General features: G+C 34.3%; 1 protein-coding gene across 1 annotated transcript in view; it reads left to right on the forward strand.

Moving 5' to 3' along the window:
* Positions 1-23,415, forward strand: part of LOC129230100 (E3 ubiquitin-protein ligase UBR4-like) — a 163,168-nt gene that overhangs the window by 70,608 nt on the left and 69,145 nt on the right. The window contains exons 25-39 of the mRNA XM_054864498.1: positions 136-270; positions 862-953; positions 1,221-1,446; positions 2,256-2,337; positions 2,536-2,614; positions 4,018-4,108; positions 5,774-5,895; positions 5,991-6,103; positions 6,932-7,027; positions 14,637-14,770; positions 15,759-15,835; positions 18,225-18,416; positions 19,481-19,544; positions 19,704-19,786; positions 22,765-22,894. Of these exons, the coding sequence (XP_054720473.1) occupies positions 136-270; positions 862-953; positions 1,221-1,446; positions 2,256-2,337; positions 2,536-2,614; positions 4,018-4,108; positions 5,774-5,895; positions 5,991-6,103; positions 6,932-7,027; positions 14,637-14,770; positions 15,759-15,835; positions 18,225-18,416; positions 19,481-19,544; positions 19,704-19,786; positions 22,765-22,894 (1,716 nt within the window). The remainder of the gene's footprint in view (positions 1-135; positions 271-861; positions 954-1,220; positions 1,447-2,255; positions 2,338-2,535; positions 2,615-4,017; positions 4,109-5,773; positions 5,896-5,990; positions 6,104-6,931; positions 7,028-14,636; positions 14,771-15,758; positions 15,836-18,224; positions 18,417-19,480; positions 19,545-19,703; positions 19,787-22,764; positions 22,895-23,415) is intronic.

The raw sequence follows: 23,415 nt of genomic DNA on the forward strand, positions 1-23,415 counted from the left end.
ATGGCTTTGTAATGTTCTTGTACATTTTCAACTGTGATACTCTACATATTTCTTAATAAAAATAATCTATTACATTATGTATGATTAATGTTCACCTTAATTTTAACTTGTCTCATGGTTTTTTTCCTGTTACAGCTTCAACGTATCCCATCTTCATCTTCTGAACCCTGTTCTAAAGAGCAAATACCTCGCCTCTTTGATGTTTTCCTCATTGAATGTGCTGTTGCAAAAGTTCAAGTGGCCCTTGATGAATATTTCTCGAAACCCCTGGTAACACTTATCATGCTTATCTATCTTTTTTCATTCTATCTTTAACGATTGCTTACCCCATTGATGTATTCTGCCATGGGAAAGTAAAGGACATTATTTGCAAAAATGAGTTTTTCAGTTATTTGAAGAAATGCGTTTCAGTCTTCATACAGCAATAGGGAAGTGTTGGAATTTTGCACTTTTTTCATGCTTTTTTTCAGCAGAAACCAAAGATGCAAGCTGGTAGAATAAAGCTCAAGTACAACAGATGACAAAAAAAACCCCCCGGAAATTTGCAGATACTGCCCTTTACGTCCCACCGGCACTATTATTCTTGCTTAGTTAGTATGTTCCCCCTTATATATTTAACTGCTCACACCTAGTTTCATCTCATTGCAATTACCTGTCAGTTTAGAGTCCTACGATTGTAATGAGATTCTTAGCTTAAAGCCTATTATTTTTCATAGTCGGTCATTCTATGAATTTCATTCTACTTAAGCTTCAACTTTAAGATTGATCTCATCTCAACATTTTTTTTTTCCATTGAGCTTAGAAATATCTAAATGTTAGAACTTAAAATTTGATTCATTTATCCATTTTCTTCCCTTCTAGAGTGAGAATGCAAATACTGAAGCTAAAGAATTGGCTCAAGAGATGTTGCCAATAATATTGCAATCTATTGAAATGTTGTCTTCTTGCATTAGGTAAATTAACTTTTTAAGTTCACATTGTTTTGTTAGGTCATCATATTTTTATCTTTCTTTTGTTCTATTCTGTTATGAATTTATTATTATTAATTATTTTGAATTTATTATTTCAACTACAATCATAATTTTACTATCTTAAATAAAAGCAATTGGAATTTTGTATTCTTTAATACATCTAAAAGATGCCATCAAGCACCTATTACTTTCCATTTAAATGTTATTAAAATGAAAGTGTCTTAAGAATCACTTGATGTGTTTTAAAAGGTGGAACCTCCTGCACCAGTTTTCAGACATGTCAACAAATGCGGCACAGTCCTCTCCATCTCCAAGCCCGAAAACCCTGCAAGCATACAACACTGTTTTGCGCATGGCATCTGGTGGGACATCTAAAGTGTCCACTTTCACCTCAGCCATTGCTGATTTCCTGCCTCCCTTGCTCAGGTCTGTCTTGGGACAGTGGAATTCTTACACAGTAACTACAACTGCATGGGTGCGTATGAATATCCATACTATAAATGTTTCCTTGTCCATCATTTTTTTTTTCATACAGTTAAATTTTTGTATTTCTATTGTCCTTAAAGTGCTTAATTAGTGATGCGAAAAGTATATTCGAAAAAATTGTAAGTATTATGAACTTTGGAATGCATCATTATTAACAAATGCCATTAACCAGCAAAGAAGCATAAAAAAAAAGAACTTGTAATTCCATATTGAGTTGTCACTTTGAATGAAATTAAACACTTGAAATCATTGAAAATAATTGTTTGACGTTTTGTGAATACATCTATCAATTTTTTAACTAAGAAAATTCAAACTTCTTAAAATTCATTTCATTTTTGCAAAAGTAAGGGGACTTTAATCAATATTTCAAGACTGAACTATGATTGCATGTTCTATTAAGTAAAATATGACAACTGGTATACCAGTACCAATAAAAGCAATTATAAAGAGTTAAAAATGCTGCAAACAGCTCTTTTTGAGTGAACCACTGTCTGGTTCACTTGACTGTTGGTTCAGACTTTATGAACCATTTTTTTATCCACTAATGAAGAGTCTTGGTTTTTATGAACTCGAAACAGCTCTTTGCTGAGTTTTTAACTTTTTAATTACTTTTAATTGTACTGGTACACACGTTGTCTTATTTTACTCCTTTCTTAGTAAAGTTCTTTGACTGCTATTTTACATATATCTACCATTGCATTTAATAAAAGAAAGCTTTCTGTTTTTTGAAACAAATACTTAATCTATTTGAAGTCCAACTATCTCTAGTTTTATTTTTTCTCCTTTTTCTTTCCATAGAGAAATGATTTTGCCAATGATATCATACCATCAGAAAGTTACATATCATCCATTGAAAATTCTCACATGAACTCTTTATCAAGTAAGTTGATCTATTCAGCTCATCCACATCTTAAAAAGGATAATGTAAATTTGCTTTTAAAATGCTGTTTTACTTGTGTATGTTTTGTCAAACTTTTTTTTCAATGAAATTGTTTCAACATTGTTTATGGTTTTAACCTCAAATTTATAGTTTTTAAAAACTATACTGCTTAATTTCTGAATTAAATCTTTTTTGAAGGTCAAGGAAGATTCACAATAAGTCCAAATTTGAAAAGGCTACTGCACACTTTAGTTCGTTTTGCTGGTGATCTGATAATGTAAGTAAAGAAATTATTGATTTAATTCGTATTATGAAAGCATTTGAATATTATGCTTTTATGTTTCATTATAATTTATAGCTAGGAGTGAAGTATTCAAAATAAATCATTGTTAAGCATTTGTGTTTAATAAAGTTCATTTGATGGTTTGTTCTTGGTCCTTGTGCTTTTTAGCTTTGAGAAATGAATGATCAGGCTAACTGAGAAAACGCACAGCATTATCACAAATGGAACAGATTATTATTTAGTTTGCTTACACAAGTAGTTAATGCTTATTGCATTTCACTGTAGAACTATTAGCGAATGTAAATGGTTGTGTAAAACCACAACTCACACAGAAATTATGTAGACTCCCCCCCCCCCCTGTGTGTGTTTTAATGACACATATTAGTAATTCTTGAACATTTTTTTCTTAAATAAATGTCAAATGCAGGATGTCTAAATTTCAAGTTATTATGACCTGTGCAATCAATCCGCTGCATGGCCCTCTGAATAGGGAAAATTTTATTTCAACGACCTTAGACATCTTAAAATTATTTTCTCACTTTTCTCTTAAACACTGTGTTCTTCGTTGTTCTGATTTGAATTTTTTCTGTAGTCAGTAAAACCTGTAAAGTTGACAACCTGCCTAAGTTGACTTCGTTTGTCAAATATGGAATTACTCCTATTTTAAATAATAAAAGAAAACTTTTGCAACTCAATCACCTACATTGATTACTAATATAAATCAAATGAGGCAATGAGTATTGTAAAAACCCTTTGTAAGTTGACTATTTTAAATATCTAATTCTTTTGGGGAAAAAATCCAAAACATTGTTTATGCTGTAATGTAAGATAAGTTGGATTAAGTTTAGTAGAGTGCAATAAAGAAATAGTTTGTTGAAAAATGTCTTATGTTAATAATGATAAGAAAAGCCAAACAAAAAACAATATTTTGAATTGATTATCTATTTTTAGGAGTTATTTTTATCAAATAGACTTTTCAGAACAAATAACATATGTATACTTAATTTAAACTAATTATTTCAACTTCAAATTTATAAGTCACTCTGGTTTATAATATTTAATATAAATCAGATAATTGTTAAATAAAATATTTATTTGGAATTTTAAAGTAATGTTAAAAATTTAAATAAATTAAAAATTGTTTTTATTATTATAAAAATGTATGCATGGTGTAGAAAGGACAAACTAATTTTTTTAAATCACTACCCTCTATAATTGACCACTAATGTACTACACCGCAATTGGTTTATCTTACACAGGTTTCATTGTATGTGTTAAACAACATAGAAAAATGTCTTCCAATTGATAACTGTTTTAAAATTGCGATTTATTATGTCAATTTTAAGTATGATAAGAGACAATTTGAAACCCATTTTGCATTTTTTCTTTTTTTACAGATGGTGTCCTGAAAGTAACAGCTCCAAAGAGATGATTCGAGTCATGCTTCCTCTGCTTTTGGATGCAACTACTGAATCTGTCGGAGATTATGTAAGGAATAAATGGGGTTGGTTTTTGTAGTGGCAAAAACCTTTTATCCTTCTTAATAATTGTGCACTCAACTCCCACTAATTTGCAGTACTTCAAACTTTTGCAAGTTATAGATTTTTTTTTCAAAATTATGTTTCTGTTGATTTTCCTGAGAAATTTTACTTAATAACTTCAAAAAGAGTAACAAGAATGAATATGCTAATAAATAAAATATTTGTACTTCAACATTTTTTTAAGACTGAATTTTATTTTTTACTAGTGGTACCCACATGGCTTTGCCCGTAATAGAAAAATTAAAAGGTCTTTTGGCTCACTTGTATATTTACAAATAATGTATGGTGAATTTTCTCGCCAATTGGCTTGTACCCATGTTAGGGTTCCGCGTTAGGATAATTTCATATCTTGCCAATTGGCTTGTGCCCATGTTACAATTCCACGTTATGATAATTTCGTAATTTACTCGTTCGTCTTATGATAATTTTGTTCCTAAAATTGGAATAGAAAAAGAACCATGTGGAATTTGCGAAAAATCGCTTCGAGGTGCACACCCCCATGTTACAAACTAACCCTGTGCCAAATTTCATGAAAATCGGCCGAACGGTCTAGGCGCTATGCACGTCACAGAGATCCTGACAGACAGAGAGACTTTCAGCTTTATCATAAGTAAAGATGCAAAATTGTCAAAGTCATTACTCATTGCGTTTTATTTCCTTGTTGGCCAACAATGAATTTGGTTATCAATCGCATGAATAATGGCTTAGCCGTCATTAAAATCTGCTTTTAAAAAACGTTATAATTCGAATTCTATGAAACATGGATGTTCCAAACACATTCTATGAGATGCAGAAAAAAAATTCTCTTTATTTTGATATTGAATTTTAAAAATTTTAACTGTGTTTTTTTTTACTGCAATAATCATGAAAAACCTTATAGAGGTTTTTAATTAATATCTTCATTAATTAATGTCATCCAAAGATGCAACCTAGCTAAGAACACTCTCGATCAACTCTCCTTTCAAACAATTTTTTTTTTTTCAAAATCAGTCCATCCATTTAGGCACTAAAGTGCCACAGACAGACACACAGATACACAGACAGGTCAAACTTATAACTCCCTTCCTTTGTGTGTCGGGGGTTAAAAAGAACAAAATCAAATTTTCGAAAAATCGTTTCAAGGTGCACACCCCCATAGTACAAAGTAATTGTGTGCCAAATTTCATGAAAATCGGCCAAACAGTGTAGGCGCTATGCGCGTCACAGAGATCCAGATATCCAGACAGGGAGACTTTCAGCTTTATTATTAGTAAAGATTTACTGTAATCAAAATCAATTTTCATAAGACTAGAATTTTTGCTTTTTTGATCCTTTTTTTTTTCTGATCTGAAATTAATTTTGCTGATGAAAATATTGTGTTAGATTACTTTTCTTTCAAACAGTTGAAAACAAAAACATGTTTTTCATGCATATTTTGATGAAAAAAAATAGGAGTTCTTAAGCGGTTCTAATTATAATAATTAAATCATTGAGAATGCTTGTTCACAAGTTGATTCTAATTTAAAGAGATTCTACTTTTTCCCCTCTCATTAGAAAAAGGATTTTAAATTGTACAATTTTTTTTTAGAAATGACCATATTTTTACTATTTTAAAACAGAACCTTTTTTTTAGACGACTTTGGCCTTGGAACGCCTCATTGGGGCTCCAGATGGGGATGAGCACCTGTCTTTTAATTATTTTGAGGTTCTGACACAAAGTTATGATTTGCTCATTAACCATTCCAGTAAGGAAAGGTATGTGTTTCAGTAAAAATTATTTCTTCATGACTTAATTTTAAATTGTTGATTTGAAAGTCACAATTATAAATTGCTTTGCAATGCTTTTTTAGTGACGTAGATGAACGGATATTGCATGAATGCTTGAAATTCATGGAAAGCCTACTGGATAAAAGTGCTGGAAAAAAAGCCATGGAGACTTTTTTCACCGATGATGGAGATAATGGTAAGTATAATTGCCAATTGAAAGTTTGTGGCCAATTTGCTCCAAATGTATCAGTATTGCAATCCAATTCTTTTTTCTTTATTAGAAGGGTAAGATTTTTATTTTATTCAAATTGTGATGTATATTTTGATTAAGAGGGAATGGATTTTGTTCTAAGTGCTGGGAAGGAGGGGTTGGGGGTAGAAGCAGGATTATATTTTTTTCCAACTGTAATACAAATTTATATAAGTTTTTTCTTTCAATATTGAATAGTTGTTTGTTGCATCTGTATTTGTCAGATGTTAAAAACTAATGCTAAGCACTGAAAACTTAAGATTACTACTGAAAGCTTTAATATGAAAGTGGCATCTGTTGTATTCATCGTCATGTGGTTGTTTCATTGGAACTGAAGACGAGACATTGAAGTTTGCTGTCTTAGAAGTTTTGCTGCAATAATTCCACTTGGAAATTCCACCAGGACTAGAAGCAAGCTAATTTGTTTACTATTGGGCATAATTTTGTAATGCGGCTTAGGGAACAATTTTTTGTAGTTGCTGTGATATGTAACTAATGTGCATTCATGGGGAATATAGAGTAAGTTTCGGCAATAGCCACAACAAACAGAATTATTTTATTGTTAATATTATTATTTTAGATTTTGAGTGTTGTGAATTCTTAATTTTAATATAAAAAAGTTGGAATAAACCATGAAAATTAAAGCTATTGGGCTAAATATTTTTCTCTTGATTTGTAATTGCATCAAAATGTTTGATCCTACAACTACTTCTATATCAATTTTCATGTGTAAGTAATAAACTACTTATGTACAATTTCTCTTTTTCATTTCAGATATGGTTAACATCCTACTCTCAGCTGCAAACAGCAACCTTAGCCCTGTTTATGGGACTCGAGTATTAAAATTCTTCAGTAAACTATTTCAGCAAAGTGAGTTTTTCTGGATTCAAAATAGTTTCTATGTCTGTTTTTGTTACGATTGTACTCGTGCTGCCGAACCTTGTTATCTTGAACAGACCTTTATGGCACCTTTATTTTAGCTTTTCTGCATTTGTAGCTTTTATCCTTCCCCTGATAAACTTTGAAGAAGTTATCCTAGAATTACAAAATGGTTATAATTTTTATTTTGATCACAAAGCATCCATAAGCAACATTTATTTTAAGCTAAATATAAAATTATGAGTTAAAAACAAGGAGGAATACAGAATTTAAATTTTACAAACAGAAATAGAAACTTCTTGTTGAATTTTGAAAAGGGTTTGAGTATCTAGAATTTGCTTTTTGACTATGACCTTAGAAGAGCTGATGAGTGTTCAATTTTGATGACTTTCCTGGTATATCTATTGTTCTTTTCATTTGTCTTGAAGTTTTTCCTCTCACTTTTGAACTTTTAATTATTTACAGAATTTTTCAAAATTCACGAAGAGGGGGGGGGAGAAACCTGCCTATAAATTAAATACTATTCTACTTTTGAAGTGCCGCAACAACATTTTTACCATTAATTTTAAAGATGTCTCATTTGCTTTTCTTGATAGCAGATTTTATTTTTTTTTCCAACTTACTTTATTGGTTTATGAAAACCTTTTTGAAGTCTTAAATTTTTCTCTAAATTGTTTGTTAGATTGCATTAGGGAAGTGTAACCTAGAGTTGCAGTCTTATAATTTTATGAGTAAGTAGTTCTACAAAAGCAGACTGGAAAGTTTTCCTTATTTGAGGTTCTTTGTTTCCTTTCTTGTGAAAGTTCTTACAAGTTATAATTTAAAATTTATTTTTTAAGGCGTAGTTTTTCTTTTTTTCATGTCATAAAAACAATCTGTGAGCAGTATGTAGTTTTCAGGAATTTCTCACAACTTTCCTTAGAAAATTCAGTGTCTTTTTCCAGTTTTTCCCAATTTGCCACACTGAACTATTTGGGGAAATTATTGTAACAGATTCGGTGCGGCTTCCAACTTTCTTGAAAGGATGACACAGTTCTTGATTAAACAAAATACAGGAAATTTATTTACACTATGTACAGGAAAGAGCGTCAACAACTGCTAAATTATTCATCAGCAATTAAGCAATTATCACACAACACTGTAAACTCAACGTTTACACACGTATTTACTTCCAAATACGAAAACAACACAGCGAAATGCCTCGCTAGAAACAGAGCTAATACACCCTCTCAATACAAATTCTCAATCGAAACTAACTTTTTATCCATCGCTAACGGTTTATATACACACCGAAAAGAAATCTCTCAAAGATTCCAGAAAATGCTACAACGTTCTACAACTACACTTTCATTGATAAAATCAGTGAATGAAATAAGAAAAAAAAAAGAATAGGGGGTTGTATACTTTAGCCGAATGAAAAGGGGTTGTATATTCATTACGGGAAACTATTTACAGGTTACGTTACTACAATAATTACTTTTTACAGGATTTGTAACATTGCCCCCTTCCTAAGGACTGCACGTCCCGGGCAGTACAATCCCCAGAAAGGGTGCAAACACAAGTCTATCACAAGTTCACAAATACACACATTAAATAATAACCAATAATGCATAGGAGACACAATAATAACAAGAAATATTACTAAACATTAAAAGCAAAAAAAAATTATCTACAACTTTTATGTTATCAACCATGGTTGTTTACGTAATACTCATGAACTATGGCCATAGTATGGGGCTAACCGATCATAATGTACAACCCTAGGTTTTGCATTAGGTGATTTTTGGATCCTCACTACGACGTCATTTAGTCGGTTAAGGACTTTGTAGGGTCCATCCCAATGCGACTGCAATTTGGGTGACAGACCTTTCCGTCGGATGGGATTCCATAACCAAACTTTGTCGCCTTTGTTGAATTCATGTCCAGTAGACCTTGTGTCGTATCGGGTCTTCATCTTCTCCGCCGCGATGTTGATTCGCTCTCGTGCGAAGTTATGAACGTCTTCCAACCGGGCCTGGAGATCCTGGATGTACTCCTCAGGCGATGCAGGCGCATCCGGAGGACGACCGAAGATGAGGTCACAAGGTTGCCGAAGCTCTCGTCCGAAGAGCATCTGAGGTGGGGCATATCCGGTAATCTCGTGGACAGCACTGCGGTAGGCCAGCAGGAACAAAGGTAGCTTCTTGTCCCAATCCTGTTGATTTCTGGATACCATAAGCGAGAGATTATTCAGGATTGTGCGGTTAAATCTCTCCACCATGCCGTCCGATTGTGGGTGTAGTGGTGTTGTCCCAGTTTTCTCAATTCCGAGAATTTGACATAGGCCCTTAAACACAGCAGAGATGAAATTCCTCCCTTGATCGGAATGAATCTGCAAAGGTGTTCCGTATCTCGAAATCCAATGTTGGACCAGAGTCTCTGCTACGGTGGTAGCCTCTTGATCTGGAATGGGATACGCTTCGGGCCATTTGGTGAAGTAGTCGATAGAAACAAGAATGTATTTGTTCCCATCAGCAGTTCTTGGTAGAGGACCCAGGATGTCGATCCCAATTCGTTCGAAAGGAGCTCCAACGTTGTATAGATGTAGCTTCCCTTTGCTTCTTTTCTTCGGTCCTTTACGAGCAGAACAGGCATCACAAGAATGGCACCACTTCTCCACGTCATCCTTCGCCTTGCTCCAGAAGAAGCGCTCCCGAACTTTATTGAGGGTTTTCAACAAACCAAAATGTCCTCCAGTTGCACTACTATGTATTTCTTTCAGAACATCTGAAATCCTTGATCGGGGAAGTAGTAACTGCCACCTAGATGTTTTGCCGTCATCAGATTCCCATTTTCGGTGTAGCACGCCGTTCCGTAAATGGAGCGAGTTCCATAAAGCCCAGTATCTTTTTGTTGCAGGACTAAAGATGGAAATGTCCTGCCAGCTAGGTCGCCGACTGTCACTCTCCATGAACTCCAAAATTGGTTTTATGTCGGGGTCTTCAAGTTGATCTTTTCGAACTTGGTCGTCACTCCATGGATCAGGTTCTGAAGATGTTGGAGTCACTGTCACCTGATAGGCAGTAGGGCTAGTCGTTCCATACTGTTTCTCGATTCGGGAACAATAATTGCAGTTCTCAGGACAGGGTCTCCTTGATAAAGCGTCTGCATTTCCGTGAGACAACCCTTTTCGGTGCTTGATCTCCATGTCATATTCCTGGAGCCGCTGTATCCACCTGGCTATCTGGCCTTCTGGATTCCTGAAGTTCAAAAGCCAAGTTAACGAGGCATGATCTGTCCGAAGCAGAAATTTTCGGCCGTAGAGGTAATGATGGAAGTGTTCTACAGCTTTCACTATGGCCAGTAACTCCTTTCTGGTGACGCAGTAATTTCGCTCCGACTTTGATAAGCATTTGCTCCAGTAAGTGATGACATGTTCATTGCCGTCAATTTCTTGGGACAAAACAGCTCCAATGCCTTCGTGGCTCGCATCAGTGTCTAGGATGAAGGATTTTCCAGGCTGAGGATATGAGAGAATCGGCGTTGATGTTAAAGCCTCCTTCAGTTGTAGAAATGCATCTTCGCATTCTTTGGACCATCCAAACTTTTACTTGCTTTCCGTCAGCTTATGCAAAGGACGTGCAATGTTGGAAACACCCTTCACAAACTTCCTGTAGTACGTACAGAGCCCCAGGAAACTTCGCAGCTGATGGATGTTTTCGGGAAGACTCCCAACTCTTGACCGCAGATACCTTTTCTGGATCGGTTTGTACACCCTCAGAAGAGATGATGTGACCAAGGTAGTTCACTTCCCGGCGGAACAAATTACATTTGGACGGGCTTAACTTCAGATTGGCTTCCTTAAGCTTTTGCAGCACTTTCCTAAGATTAGCCAGATGTTCATCGAAGCTGCGTCCCACGATGATGATATCATCTTAGACCAGACAGGATTCGTAGGAAAGTCCTCTTAACACTGTCTCCATAAGACGCTCGAACGTAGCTGGTGCATTGCAGAGGCCGAAAGGCATCACTTTAAACTGCCATAAGCCTTGTCCAGTTGTAAACGCTGTCTTCTCTCGGTCATCAGGGTGTATCTCAACCTGCCAGTAGCCGCTCTTCAAGTCCAGGGTCGAAAACCACTTGTGTCCGGAAAGAGTGTCCAAGGTGTCGTCTATCCGTGGAAGAGGGTAACTGTCTTTCTTGGTGATTTCATTCAGCCGTCGGTAATCGACACAAAATCTGGTGGAGCCATCTTTCTTTCGGACCAAGACGATGGGAGAGGCCCAAGGACTGGACGAAGGTTCGATGACATCATTCTCCTGCATCTCTTTCAGGAGGGTCTCAACCTCTTTCCTTCATGGCGAACGGTAGTCGTCTTGGATGCTGTTTAATAGGGGAGTATTCTCCAGTGTAAATCCTATGCTGCGTTAAATTCGTACGGCCAACATCCTCCGATGTAGATGAAAACAGATGCTTGAAGTCGTCCACCAATTGTTCCGCAGCAGTTCTTTGATCTTTCGATAATGACGCACTCCCAATTAACTTCGATGTCAAGGACCCAGAAGACACAGTCTCGGGGAAATTGATTCTTCTAATGATGCAGTTTACTGGAGTACAAGTTGCCAACACTTCACCCTTTCGGATATTCCTTGGCCTTTCACTCACGTTGGCGACTCTCACAGGAATTACATCCTTAGAAAGATCCACAAGCGTCGATGCTACCAGCACTCCTTTTAGGTTATTGTTTAGGTTAGGGTATTCAATGAGGCCGAATCTAAAGCTGTTGTTTTCTTCAATGGAGCCAGGTATCAATGATTCTGACCTTGAGGGAATCGATAAATCTGTTTGGGCTATTATTTGATGAGCGGACTTTACATCACTTTCTGCGGGGAAAACGGCTATGTCTTCTCTCGTCGAGTGCAGCTCATTAGTCTTGAAGTCGAGGTTGAAGTCATACTTCTTTAAAAAGTCCAATCCGAGAATGAAGGGGTCCGTGATATCAGCAACGAATGCCGTATAATGGTAAGTGGCATTTCCAAACACAATTTCTAAGTTTACATTACCTTCAATCTCGATCTTGTCACCTGTCACAGTTTGGAGGGTAACACAGGGCGGCGTCCATAGAATGTCGAGTCCAAATTGACGAGCTACATCTGTTCTAATGATTGTAACATTGGCTCCAGTGTCAATAATCAGTTCGCAGGAAAACCCGTTTACATATGCGTAAACAAACAGTCCATTACTGCTGCCACTCGTCGATGAAATCTGGAAAACTTTAAGATGGGGCTCATTCCAATTTGGCGACCTCCGCCCCGCGAGATTGCCATGGCTTAGTTTTCCTGGACCTGAGAGGGAGAGGTGCTCCTCCCTCTGGTTTCTTGGCGAGCTTCACAGTTTCTTCGTAAGTGACCCTCGCCGCCGCATTTCCAGCACTTAAGTGGTTGTCGATTTAAGTGGTTGGTCCTTGGGAGCCGAAATCCTTTTGAGGGTTCCTGCAATTTCTTTCATTTGCTTTTCAAGTTCATCAAAACGTGACGAAACTGGATCAAGCTCATCAGTTTTCACGCCGCGGATTGAATGGCGATCCTTGCGGGTTGCTTGCTGAGCGGCCTCCAACTTCATCGCATACACAACAGCAGAATTCAGGTCTTTGACATCCGCCATCCGTAGCGCTTTCTGGATTTCCGGATCTCGAACCCCGTCGATGTAGTAATTGAGTGCCAGGTTGTCCCGAACATCCGCAGGGCAGTCGCAAAAAGCAAGATGAGACAGTCTCTCGATGTCCGCCACAAGCTCTTGCAGGGTTTCCCCAGTTTTCTGGAAACGGGACTTCAACTGGAGTCGGCCGAAATCTTTCTGGCACTTCTCACCGAAGCGAAGCTCCAACGCAGATGTGAGGGCGGCGAAATCCAGGCGCTGGCCGTCCGGAAGGGTCTGAAGAATGTCCGCTGCGTCACCTCTCAGGGATGCTGCAAGATGGCAGGCCTTGGTAGCAGAGTCCCATCCGTTCGCTTCCGCCACTATCATGAATTGAGTTTTGTAAACCTGCCACGAAGTTTTCCCATCAAAGGTGGCAAGTTTAATGGACGGTCGAGCAACCGATGTGGGAGCGCCAAACTGTACAGAGCAGCTTTCCGCGGTCGCCAATCTCCTTTCCAGGTCTTTAAAGATGTCTTCTTTAAGTTGATGAAATTTTCTATCTTCTTCTTCCAATTTATTTTCTACAGCATTGCATCGGCCTTCAACGGTACTCAATTTTTCTTCAAATTTCTCTTCGATTTTAATTTCTACTGCGATGAATCGGCCTTCAACTGCTTCAAACTTCACTTCAATAGCATCAACTCGATGCTCTATCTCATTAAATTTATTTTCCATCACAGTCTTTACCGAAGTAAGGTCGTTTTTAGTTTCCTCTTGGTTAGAAGCTAAATCATTTTTCAGCACCATTAAATCACTTTTCAATTGTTCTTGATTAGCCGCAATGTCATTTTTCAATTGTTCTTGATTAGCCGCCATATCATTTTTTAATTGCTCTTGATTTGCAGTAAAACTTGCAGTCAAATCACTTTTTAATTGTTCTTGATTAGCCATCATATCATTTTTTAATTGTTCTTGATTAGCCGCCATATCATTTTTTAATTGTTCTTGATTAGCCGCCATATCATTTTTTAATTGTTCTTGATTAGCCGCCATATCATTTTTTAATTGTTTTTGATTAGCCGCCATATCACCCTTCACAGAGTTGATTGCGTCAAGAAGTTGTTTTAATTGTTCATCCATTGCGCGAGTAATCACCATAAAAATAAAGTCCAAATTCAAAAAGTTTTTATGAAAAAAATGTCCAAAGTCACACTTACTCCAAGAAAGTCCAGAAGAAGCCCAGCGTTGGGCGCCAAATTGTAACGGATTCGGTGCGGCTTCCAACTTTCTTGAAAGGATGACACAGTTCTTGATTAAAAAAAATACAGGAAATTTATTTACACTATGTACAGGAAAGAGCGTCAACAACTGCTAAATTATTCATCAGCAATTAAGCAATTATCACACAACACCGTAAACTCAACGTTTACACACGTATTTACTTCCAAATACGAAAACAACACAGCGAAATGCCTCGCTATAAACAGAGCTAATACACCCTCTCAATACAAATTCTCAATCGAAACTAACTTTTTATCCATCGCTAACGGTTTATATACACACCGAAAAGAAATCTCTCAAAGATTCCAGAAAATGCTACAACGTTCTACAACTACACTTTCATTGATAAAATCAGTGAATGAAATAAGAAAAAAAAAAGAATAGGGGGTCGTATACTTTAGCCGAATGAAAAGGGGTTGTATATTCATTACGGGAAACTATTTACAGGTTACGTTACTACAATAATTACTTTTTACAGGATTTGTAACATTATGATCGTGCATTCAAAGGTTGATTAGTGAAGCATTTGATTTAAATTTGTTATGTGCCTTTTCATGTCTAAAATATGCAAATTTATGATTTTTGAATTTTCTGTAAAAAGGACCTTAAATATCTTTCTTATTTTTCTTCAACAGAAATGGGGAACCCTGTAATGAATAATCCTTTTTTTTTTCTATTTTTTTTTTTTTTTTTTTTGCAGGAGAGAAAAATCCAGGAGATAAGACATTGGAAAAGCTCTGCTCTTCCTTATGCAAAATGAGCAAATTGGGAAAGGTTGACAGCTCAACACTTCAGCAGTGGCTCAGTAAAGTGATTTTTGGTGGTGCATCCCAGGTAACTAATAATAATAGTTATGAAAAATTATCTCACCTAAAAATAATTACCTTATTAAAAGTGCATGTAGCCTTTGTGGCTTCAACAATATTTATTAAACACCACCTTTAATGAATACATAAGGTTTCCCAGTGAAGAAGAAAATAATGGTAAAATAACTAATAGTTCACTGCTCAGCCTCCTATTACAGCCCTTGAACCTCACTATCTTAACTCCTGGTACATCAAAACAGTCCTCATCATTTTTTAAATATATAACATTTCTGGCATTTTTAAGCAATCAAACAAATTAATCATCATAATAAATTAAAATTGAAAAGGAATAAAAATCCTATCTGCATTTATTTTTATTATGACTTGAAGTGTTGACCAATCAAAAATTTTACTAATATCTAAGATTCTTGCACTTCTCTTTAAAATTACATATATTACATGAAATGTTTTATACAATGTTCTATAAATGTATGTTTGATCACTCCTAATTATTTCAAGGCAGTGCAGTGCTTCTGTTTTATTTAAATCCTTCTATTTTTTAATCAAAGCTCTGCAAAATTACTTTTTAGTTAATTACATTCTTTCATTTACTTCCATTTTTAATGTGTGAAGAACTTACGAGCTTTTCGTTTTAAAGAAGCATAGCTATGTATGTAGTGAATTAGTTATATAAACAACTGGTAAACCGATCTGAAACATATGCCAAAAATTTACGTTCTATATCATAAGAGTATGTAATAAGTTTTTTATTTTGAAGAAACTTTTTTGTCTTTCATGCTGCTGTTAGAAGGGGTTCATTATTCGTATTAATAATTATTTGAAAAAATATCCAATAACCTGATTTAACTGCAATTTATTTAAGTGATTTATATTTTTTTTCAAAAAGGAATTCTTGTTCTTCTATGTGTGCTAAAATGTCCTTATTTGTTTAGTTCTAATTATAAAATGTAGAAAATGTAGGCATTCTTGTGGTATATTTTGATATCTTTTAGCAGATAGAAGAAGGTAACAGTGTCCAGGAAAACAGACTACTATTGCAGAGTTTAACTTCATATATTGTGAAACAAAATAGGTCAGTATTTATTATATTTAATATTTTAATCAATGAAAAAGGTATTAGTTTTTGATTTTCATTAATTAATTTAGTAATCTAAAAATGTAGGGCATCATGCAATAAACGCTATTAATATACAATGAAATGTCATTACAGCGAGCTTCTAAGGACCACAAATTTTGTTTGTTGTACCCGGAATTTCAATGTAACGGAATTCAAGCAATGCAATGACTTTTAAAACAGGACTGAACTGAATTTCACTTAAACGGATATTTTGCTATATCAGTATTCGTTGTAAGGAGATTTCACTGTATTAATTTATACTTTTATGAAATAGCTTCTTAGTTTAAAACGTTTCTCATGTTTTTTTTTTTTTTTAATCTATAGCCCTTTTTTTTTTGGAAAGAATATATTCTAGGAGAACTGAATTAATGATTAATGCAATACACAAAATGTTAGATTCTTATACTGTGTCACATTACTTGGTTTTGCTTCTAATGTTCATGTTAGTCTACCTTTATCCTTTCTTTTCGTTTCCTGTGATTATCTTTATATATTGAGCTGTTTGAAGCTTTTATTAAGCAAAGTAGGGTGTTGCTACTCTTCGCTTTGCTGCTTTTGCCAAATTAATTTGATCCCTGTATTAATCTTTCATTTGACTTCATTAATGATGTAGTCCTGTATTAAAAGTTTTTGCTCTGAATTCACATATTTTCATACTGTTTCGATTTCAATACCTTTAATCTTAATTTCTGCTTTGTGGCAAAGAAATTGGCGATAAAGGCATTTTGTGTTTGGAGATATATACGAAAAATTTCGAAAGTAACCACTCCCTTGATTATAGCCCCCCCCCCTTTTGTGGAAAGTGAAATCTTTTTATAATTCCAAATATACCCCCCCCCCCTCCCTCCTTCACCTGAAAATTTTCTGATCATTTTCATTTGCCACTCCCTCAAAAAAAGAAGAAAAAGGATAACATTTTCTGCTTTACTTGGAAAGACTTTATAGAGATTTAGTTCCCCCTCCATGTGCAGGTTTTCTTTTCTAAGAAAAAAAAGTAAAGAAAAGAAAACACAATGATTTAAACAAAAAAAGAAAAAGAAAAACCTGTTTATTCCTTCCAAAATGTCTAGAGGCTATTGATGCAAGGGAGCCTTTTCTTTTTGTTCATATGTGTTACAAAAGAAATTTATACAATTGTGCTGCTTTTTATTCATTTTGAAAGGGGCATTTTTGTTCTGACTTGGCACCATTTTAGAATCGCATTGTTTATAAAGTAGGGAGAACCTTGAAAATAACCATTGTTAAAGGAGAAATAAAGTACTTGAATGAGTTTAGGATCAGAAGTGTATATTTTATTAAATAGAGTTAGAAATGTCTGTTTTTATGTTCACAAATTTAGTTTTTGAAATTACGATTTTTGTAACCAATTTGCAGTTGTGTTTGCGATTTTTGCTTCTATTCTAGAACAAGAACAATAAGATTTTGCTTCTTTTACTGTAACCTTATTACATTCAGTACATAATGAATTTTCAAACGATAAATTAAGGGGTTTTGCAAACTTTAGGTGCACAATCCTTTCTTTCGAAAAAAATGGCGCCCTCATGCAATTTAGTACTACTAGAAAATATTATGACAGGTTTTTATTCATTTTCACTCTTCATAAATATTAACTGTTATTTTCTTGTTATGTCTTCTCTGTACTCTAAAATTAATACTACTAAAAACAATTATTATGGCTAAGTTTTCGAAAAAATCTCGATTATAACCCCCCCCCCCCTTTCTGAAATTAATAAGTTTTGTTTTAAAAATAGGGGGGGGGGGGGTACTTTCGGGATTTTACGGTATACGCTAATCATCTCCATTTTGAATCATTGCCAATTCTCTGCTAAAAGAACATTTTCCGGCTTTTTTCTCTAAATTCTTGGATCTTTTACCTTTAAGCGTAAAATTTATAACTTGTAGCTGGAGCTGAGACAAAAATGCAAGCAAGTACCAAACAGCAAGTTATAGCATCCTGAGGCTGCAGTTTTACCTTGTTGGCTGGGGACTATCAGTCTGGAATAGTCCTATTATAGCTGGAGGGCTTTTGATCTCTAATAAACTCTTGTAAGATTCCAAAGTTTGTCAGATCGTTTGTTTAGGGTAATTTAAAGTCATGCAGATAGATATCAGTTCAATGCCATAGACAGCATGATTATTCGTGTTGTAACTGGTTCTTTTTTTTTTTTTTTTTTTAGGTCATGATTTTGCGAGTGATATTTTTTTTAATTTTTAATTTGCTCTTGGTAAATTTTGTGAAGACCAATCAATTGAGAACCTATAATGGTTTTGCACATACCACTGTTTGTAACTTATTTTAACTTTAAGTTTTTTAAACAACAATTATTTATTCTTCTATTTTCAGTGCCGTTGGCGAGAAAGTTGCAAACACATTCCTGTCTGCGGTCATTCCAATGGGGTCACAAATCCTCTCTCCCGCATCCGAAGGGATTGGCTTTTCCGAGCTCATGGTTGTCATGGCAATTCTGTCTGGTGCTGGGTCAGGAGCGGGCCATGTGCAGCTCTTCAAAGCTACTCCTTCTTGGCTGGAATTATGGTATGTTTACACTGAAATCCTAGAAAATCAAACGTAATTGTGTCAAGCTGGTTTTTTGAGATGCTGATGCATAAACTTTTGCACATTAAAGTTAACTAGAAGTGCTTTCTGATATTGTTCAAAATTTAAAACTCTGAATTCTTAATAAAAAATTTAATAATTTTTGGACACTTCAGAATATTTGTTTTAAATTTGGCAACATTTTAATATTTACATGTACAGGATAGAACAAATTTTTTCTTCAAAAATTGTAGTAAGAGCAAAAAACTCTTAACTATCCATGTTAAAATAAATATAGTGTAACAAAATCCCCCTCTTATGTTTTTGTAAATTGTTTTATTTTTAAAATGTGCTTTGAAAATGCTGTGATAATAATTGAAACCACCTTTTTGAGCACGTTTTATTCAGTAAAATTGCTAAAACAGGCTGTGCTAAAATCAACTTTGGTTCGTTATTTCATTTTTCAGAACAGCAAATGCTTTTTACATGCACTCAAACAAAATGGTTTGGTGAAGATAAGAAGCATATGTGGGTTCTGAATGGGAAAGCTTTCCTTTTTTACTTATAACCAATAAATTATTTAACATAATTAGTACTAATTAATAATTTAACCATTTGTTTTATGCAAACATGTTCACTTTTGCACAAAGGGCTCCAAAACTGCAGAACTCTTGATGCATTGGTCAAAGAAAATTTTGAAATCCTTTTAATGTAAAATATTATTGAAATGTCTTACACAAATTGTTGATTGTTGGTTAGCTCATTGTTTTATAATGTTTTCAATTGTGCATGTGATTTCTTTTTCATTACAACTGTTATTATTGTTTATGGATTAACAGTGACAGATAACATGAGGAATTTTGAGGCTTGTCAATCTGAAAGTTTTGGTGTTGAATGTCTTGCATGTGTTATCTTGTTCAGAAGTAGTGATCTTACATTTTATGTTAAGTTAGTTTGAGAAATAATAGCAATATAGCTTAATTTTAAATGTCTTTGTTGTATATCTTGCATTGCAATTATTTTGTATGTAAATTTTAAAAGACTCATGCTTTTTTTTCCTTTAGCAAAAAGTATCTTGCTCAGAAAGATGTCTTAGAAAAACTTGAACAAAATGTTTCCGGTGGAAAAGTAATGCTTATTAGATATCATTTTTTTCTCTATATATAAATAAACCTATTTTTCACTAAATATATAAAAATAATGCAGCTAAATTAGTTTTTTACCTTTCATGTTTTAAATTAAAAATATTTATTTTTCTCCTGATTTAACATTTATGTTTCTATGTAGCATCAAATAATGATGGAGTCTACTTGTTACTTGTTATCGTACATGGCTGATATTGTTGGTGCTCTGAGATATCAGAACGATAAGTAAGTTGTTCTGCTTGTTCTTATAATTTACTTTTTTCTTCATAAATTAATGATTGCATTTGTATCATGGTTTGAGGTGTATGATTCTTTCCTTACAAAGACTGCATGGTGTGTTGTAGTTTTGAAATTTTAAATAGGAGGTGTTTTGGGGATTAATTTGAAAGGTGCACTTTTTTAAAATAAGGTACTAAGGTTTTGTAAATAAGGTTTCATCCAATCACTCCAATTTGCCGAATTGAGGAAACATTTCTTGATCAAAAATTGTCCAAAGGCTTTCCAAAACTTTTTTAAGTTCATAGTTTTTTATTTGAAAAATATAAAAGAGAATGAAATATTATCTTAATATATAAAAATCTTCTGTGAGGACGTTTGTCACCATAAGGCTTTTAAACGACTGAACCGATTTTGATCAAATTTTTTGTGTGTAATTAAGTTGTAGCAAGCATGGTTTCGAAGCATGATGGATCGAATCAGAAACGTTTTTGTTAGTTAATTAATTTAAACATTGGATGGTTACATCTCCCAATGATTAATATTTATTTTAACCTATTATTGAGCGAGAACTTAAATAAATATTTAACCCGTTGTCAAAGGACAATAAGAAAGCCAGCGCTGCTTTTTGTAATGAAATTTCCTACTGTGATATGTCAATTGAGAATAGATAAAACGTAGAGAGAGAGAGAAACCTTTATTTCTTGAAAGCAACGATTTTAGGCCCCGTGCCTTGATATATTTTAAAGTAAAGTACTGGGAGGTTCACGCGAAACGTGTGTTCTGTCGTCGTAGTTGAACCATGTGACTGGATCGGTGCTTTAGGTTGTCCTAACCAAATGATCAGAATGTACCGTACCTAGCAACATTTGTTTCTCGGCTCCAATCCATCTAACTTTTGGCACCAATGTCAAGAAGACTTTAAGGATTACATTATTAAAGGAAAAGATGTTGGAATTTAAAGACGAAACAAATTTTATTTTCATCCAGATAAGTTACAACTGGGTAGTTCTGTACACAAAGATCAGTGCAGTGGAAGGTCTTTATCTTTGGTGGAAAGAACAAATTAGGCAATGTATGAAGTTTAAAAAGTTTTCGTTCAAAAGATCGGACCACTAATCGGTCGGGGCTTCGCTTACTGATAGACTGGATTTCAGTAACCTGGTGGCTTGGCGATTTTGGTCATAAAAAATAAGAGTTTCATGATCATTTGTTTACATTTTAAATCTACTGTTAATGTAATTTAGTGTATTTTTTGTTTATTTGGCGAAATATTTCAAATTGTAAAGAATTGTTTTTCGTTTTTAAAGAGTTTTTAGTCATTTTAGTTAAAGAATGTTTATTTTACATCAGGAAGGGGGGGGGGAGGTGAATTTTATTTATTCAGAGAACTGTTTTTACCTTTATAATTTTTCTAAACGATATCCTTTCGATTATTTTATTCTTTTTCATATGGGGGATGTTGCAGCGGGATTTCCCCTTTGTTCTAGATGGGTAGTTAGATTTTTACACTTAATATCTGAGGATACTTTTTATCCTTTGAGTATGACTGAAGGAAAAAACCATCAAGTACGGGAGAAAAAATAGTTAATAAAACAACTGCTCATTGGGCATTAGATAAAACAAGTTGTAATAAATATTTAATCATTTTGACACCATAGCAGCTTAAAACATTTTTTTAACTTATTTTTTTTCAATAGAACGGTTCAAACACTTGATAGTTTATTGAAATTTTTTAACTTTTCAATTTACAAAGTTTGAACAGAACAACGTCTGTCGGGTCCTCTAGTGTTTGAAAATAAATCTGAAACATAAGTTGCATAACTCTTAGAAGATAGTGCAGGGAGAATTTTGGTCTAAATTATTAAACATGATGAATTCTTTGTAACACACACAAAATGTTGATTTACTTCTAAAAAGTATTCTTACTGCATTTATTTAATACTAGTGGTACCCGCACGGCTTTGCAAGTAATAGAACATGAAAAGGTCTTTTGGTTCGCCTGTATATTTACAAACAATGTATGGTGGATTTTCTCGCCAATTGGCTTGTGCCCATGTTACGGTTTCACGTAATGATAATTTCGTAATTTACTCGTCCATCTTATGATAACTTTGTTCTGGAAAATGTTCTTAAAATTGGATTAGAAAAATAACCACATCGAATTTCCGAAAAATCGCTTCGAGGTGCACACCCCCATGCTACAAACTAACTTTGTGCCAAATATCATGAAAATCGGCCAAACGGTCTAGGCGCTATGCGCGTTACAGAGATCCTGACAGACAGACAGAGACATCCAGACAGAGAGACTTTCAGCTTTCTTATTAGTAAAGAAGCTGAAGCTGCCCCAGTTCCCTTTATCTATTAAATTCTAGAAAAAATATTAGCTTTTAAATCTGATCTCTGAGACTTAATGGAAAGTTGGGTATGGGAAACTTTTCTAAAGACTGATTTTACACATTTAACTGACCGTTTTTTGCTACAAACTAGTACGTCAATTGAAAAACTTTTTAATTTTTTATTTTTAAATTCAGTTGAACTTCAAAATTAGTTTTGATGGCGAAAAAACAATGAATTTCATTGTGTGTAAGGTATAGAAATCACAAACGATGATCCTCAAACATTAGGAGTAAGAAAATTCTCTTTCTAATTTCATAAGAAATGCATTTTTTGCTATTTTGGATACTTTTTCCCCCTGGTATTTTCAATTAATGTTAAAAATGAAATTTGTATGAAATATCATTTTTTTAATAATCATCATGGTTTAATTATATTATGATCAAATCATAATTATCAAATGATGCCATTTAAAAAAAAAAAATCCAAACTGAAAATATCACTGACTTTTGTAGAGCAGTAGTGACTCTAATAAGTGACAAAAAGGAAGTGCAATCACTACCTGAATATTTACCAACATAGCTCTTGCTGTTCCTTATCAGATACGAATGAAATCATGATTACAAAATTTTGCTCATGATTTTCTTTAGGTTAGCTGGGATCAGCAGGACTGGAACTGCATCTCCTCCCTGTGAAAGTGATCTCCACCATCCTGAGATGGACTCTGATTGGGCCGAAGATGTGGGCCCAGATGAAGAGGAGTCAGCTGGAGAAGATTCGGTATGTACAGTTTTCTGTTTCTCTTAATTTTTTACATTCTCTATTATAATATTTAATTTATTGCAACAAATTCTAATTACCATTTTGCAATATCCAAAGCTTGTAGGCAAAAAGCGGATACATTAGAAAAATGATTAAAAAGTTTTTAGATTACTGCTAAAAATGAAAAAGAAAAAGAAAAATGTGGGAAAAGCGCTGACTTTATTGAACAGCATCTCTGTTGTTACAATAACTTTCAAAGTGTCATTATAACTAGAAAATACCAATGCCATATCACTGCCATTGCAACGGGGGCAGCTGCCCTACACCATCACTTTAAGGGCTCACAAAATATGTTCCCAGAGCTTGATTGTAAGAACTATTGAGGTGAAAAAAATTTCTATTTTTAACATAGCAACTACTGAGAACCATTCTAATTTTTTCGAAAGATTTTCATTTACTGCAGGCTTCACTATGTGCTACAATGTTCCCTTTTTTTTTCACCTTGATACAAAAGTTTCAAAGTTGATGCAAGAATGATT

Source organism: Uloborus diversus, chromosome 9 (genome assembly GCF_026930045.1).
Source record: "Uloborus diversus isolate 005 chromosome 9, Udiv.v.3.1, whole genome shotgun sequence".
Taxonomy (NCBI): domain Eukaryota; kingdom Metazoa; phylum Arthropoda; class Arachnida; order Araneae; family Uloboridae; genus Uloborus; species Uloborus diversus.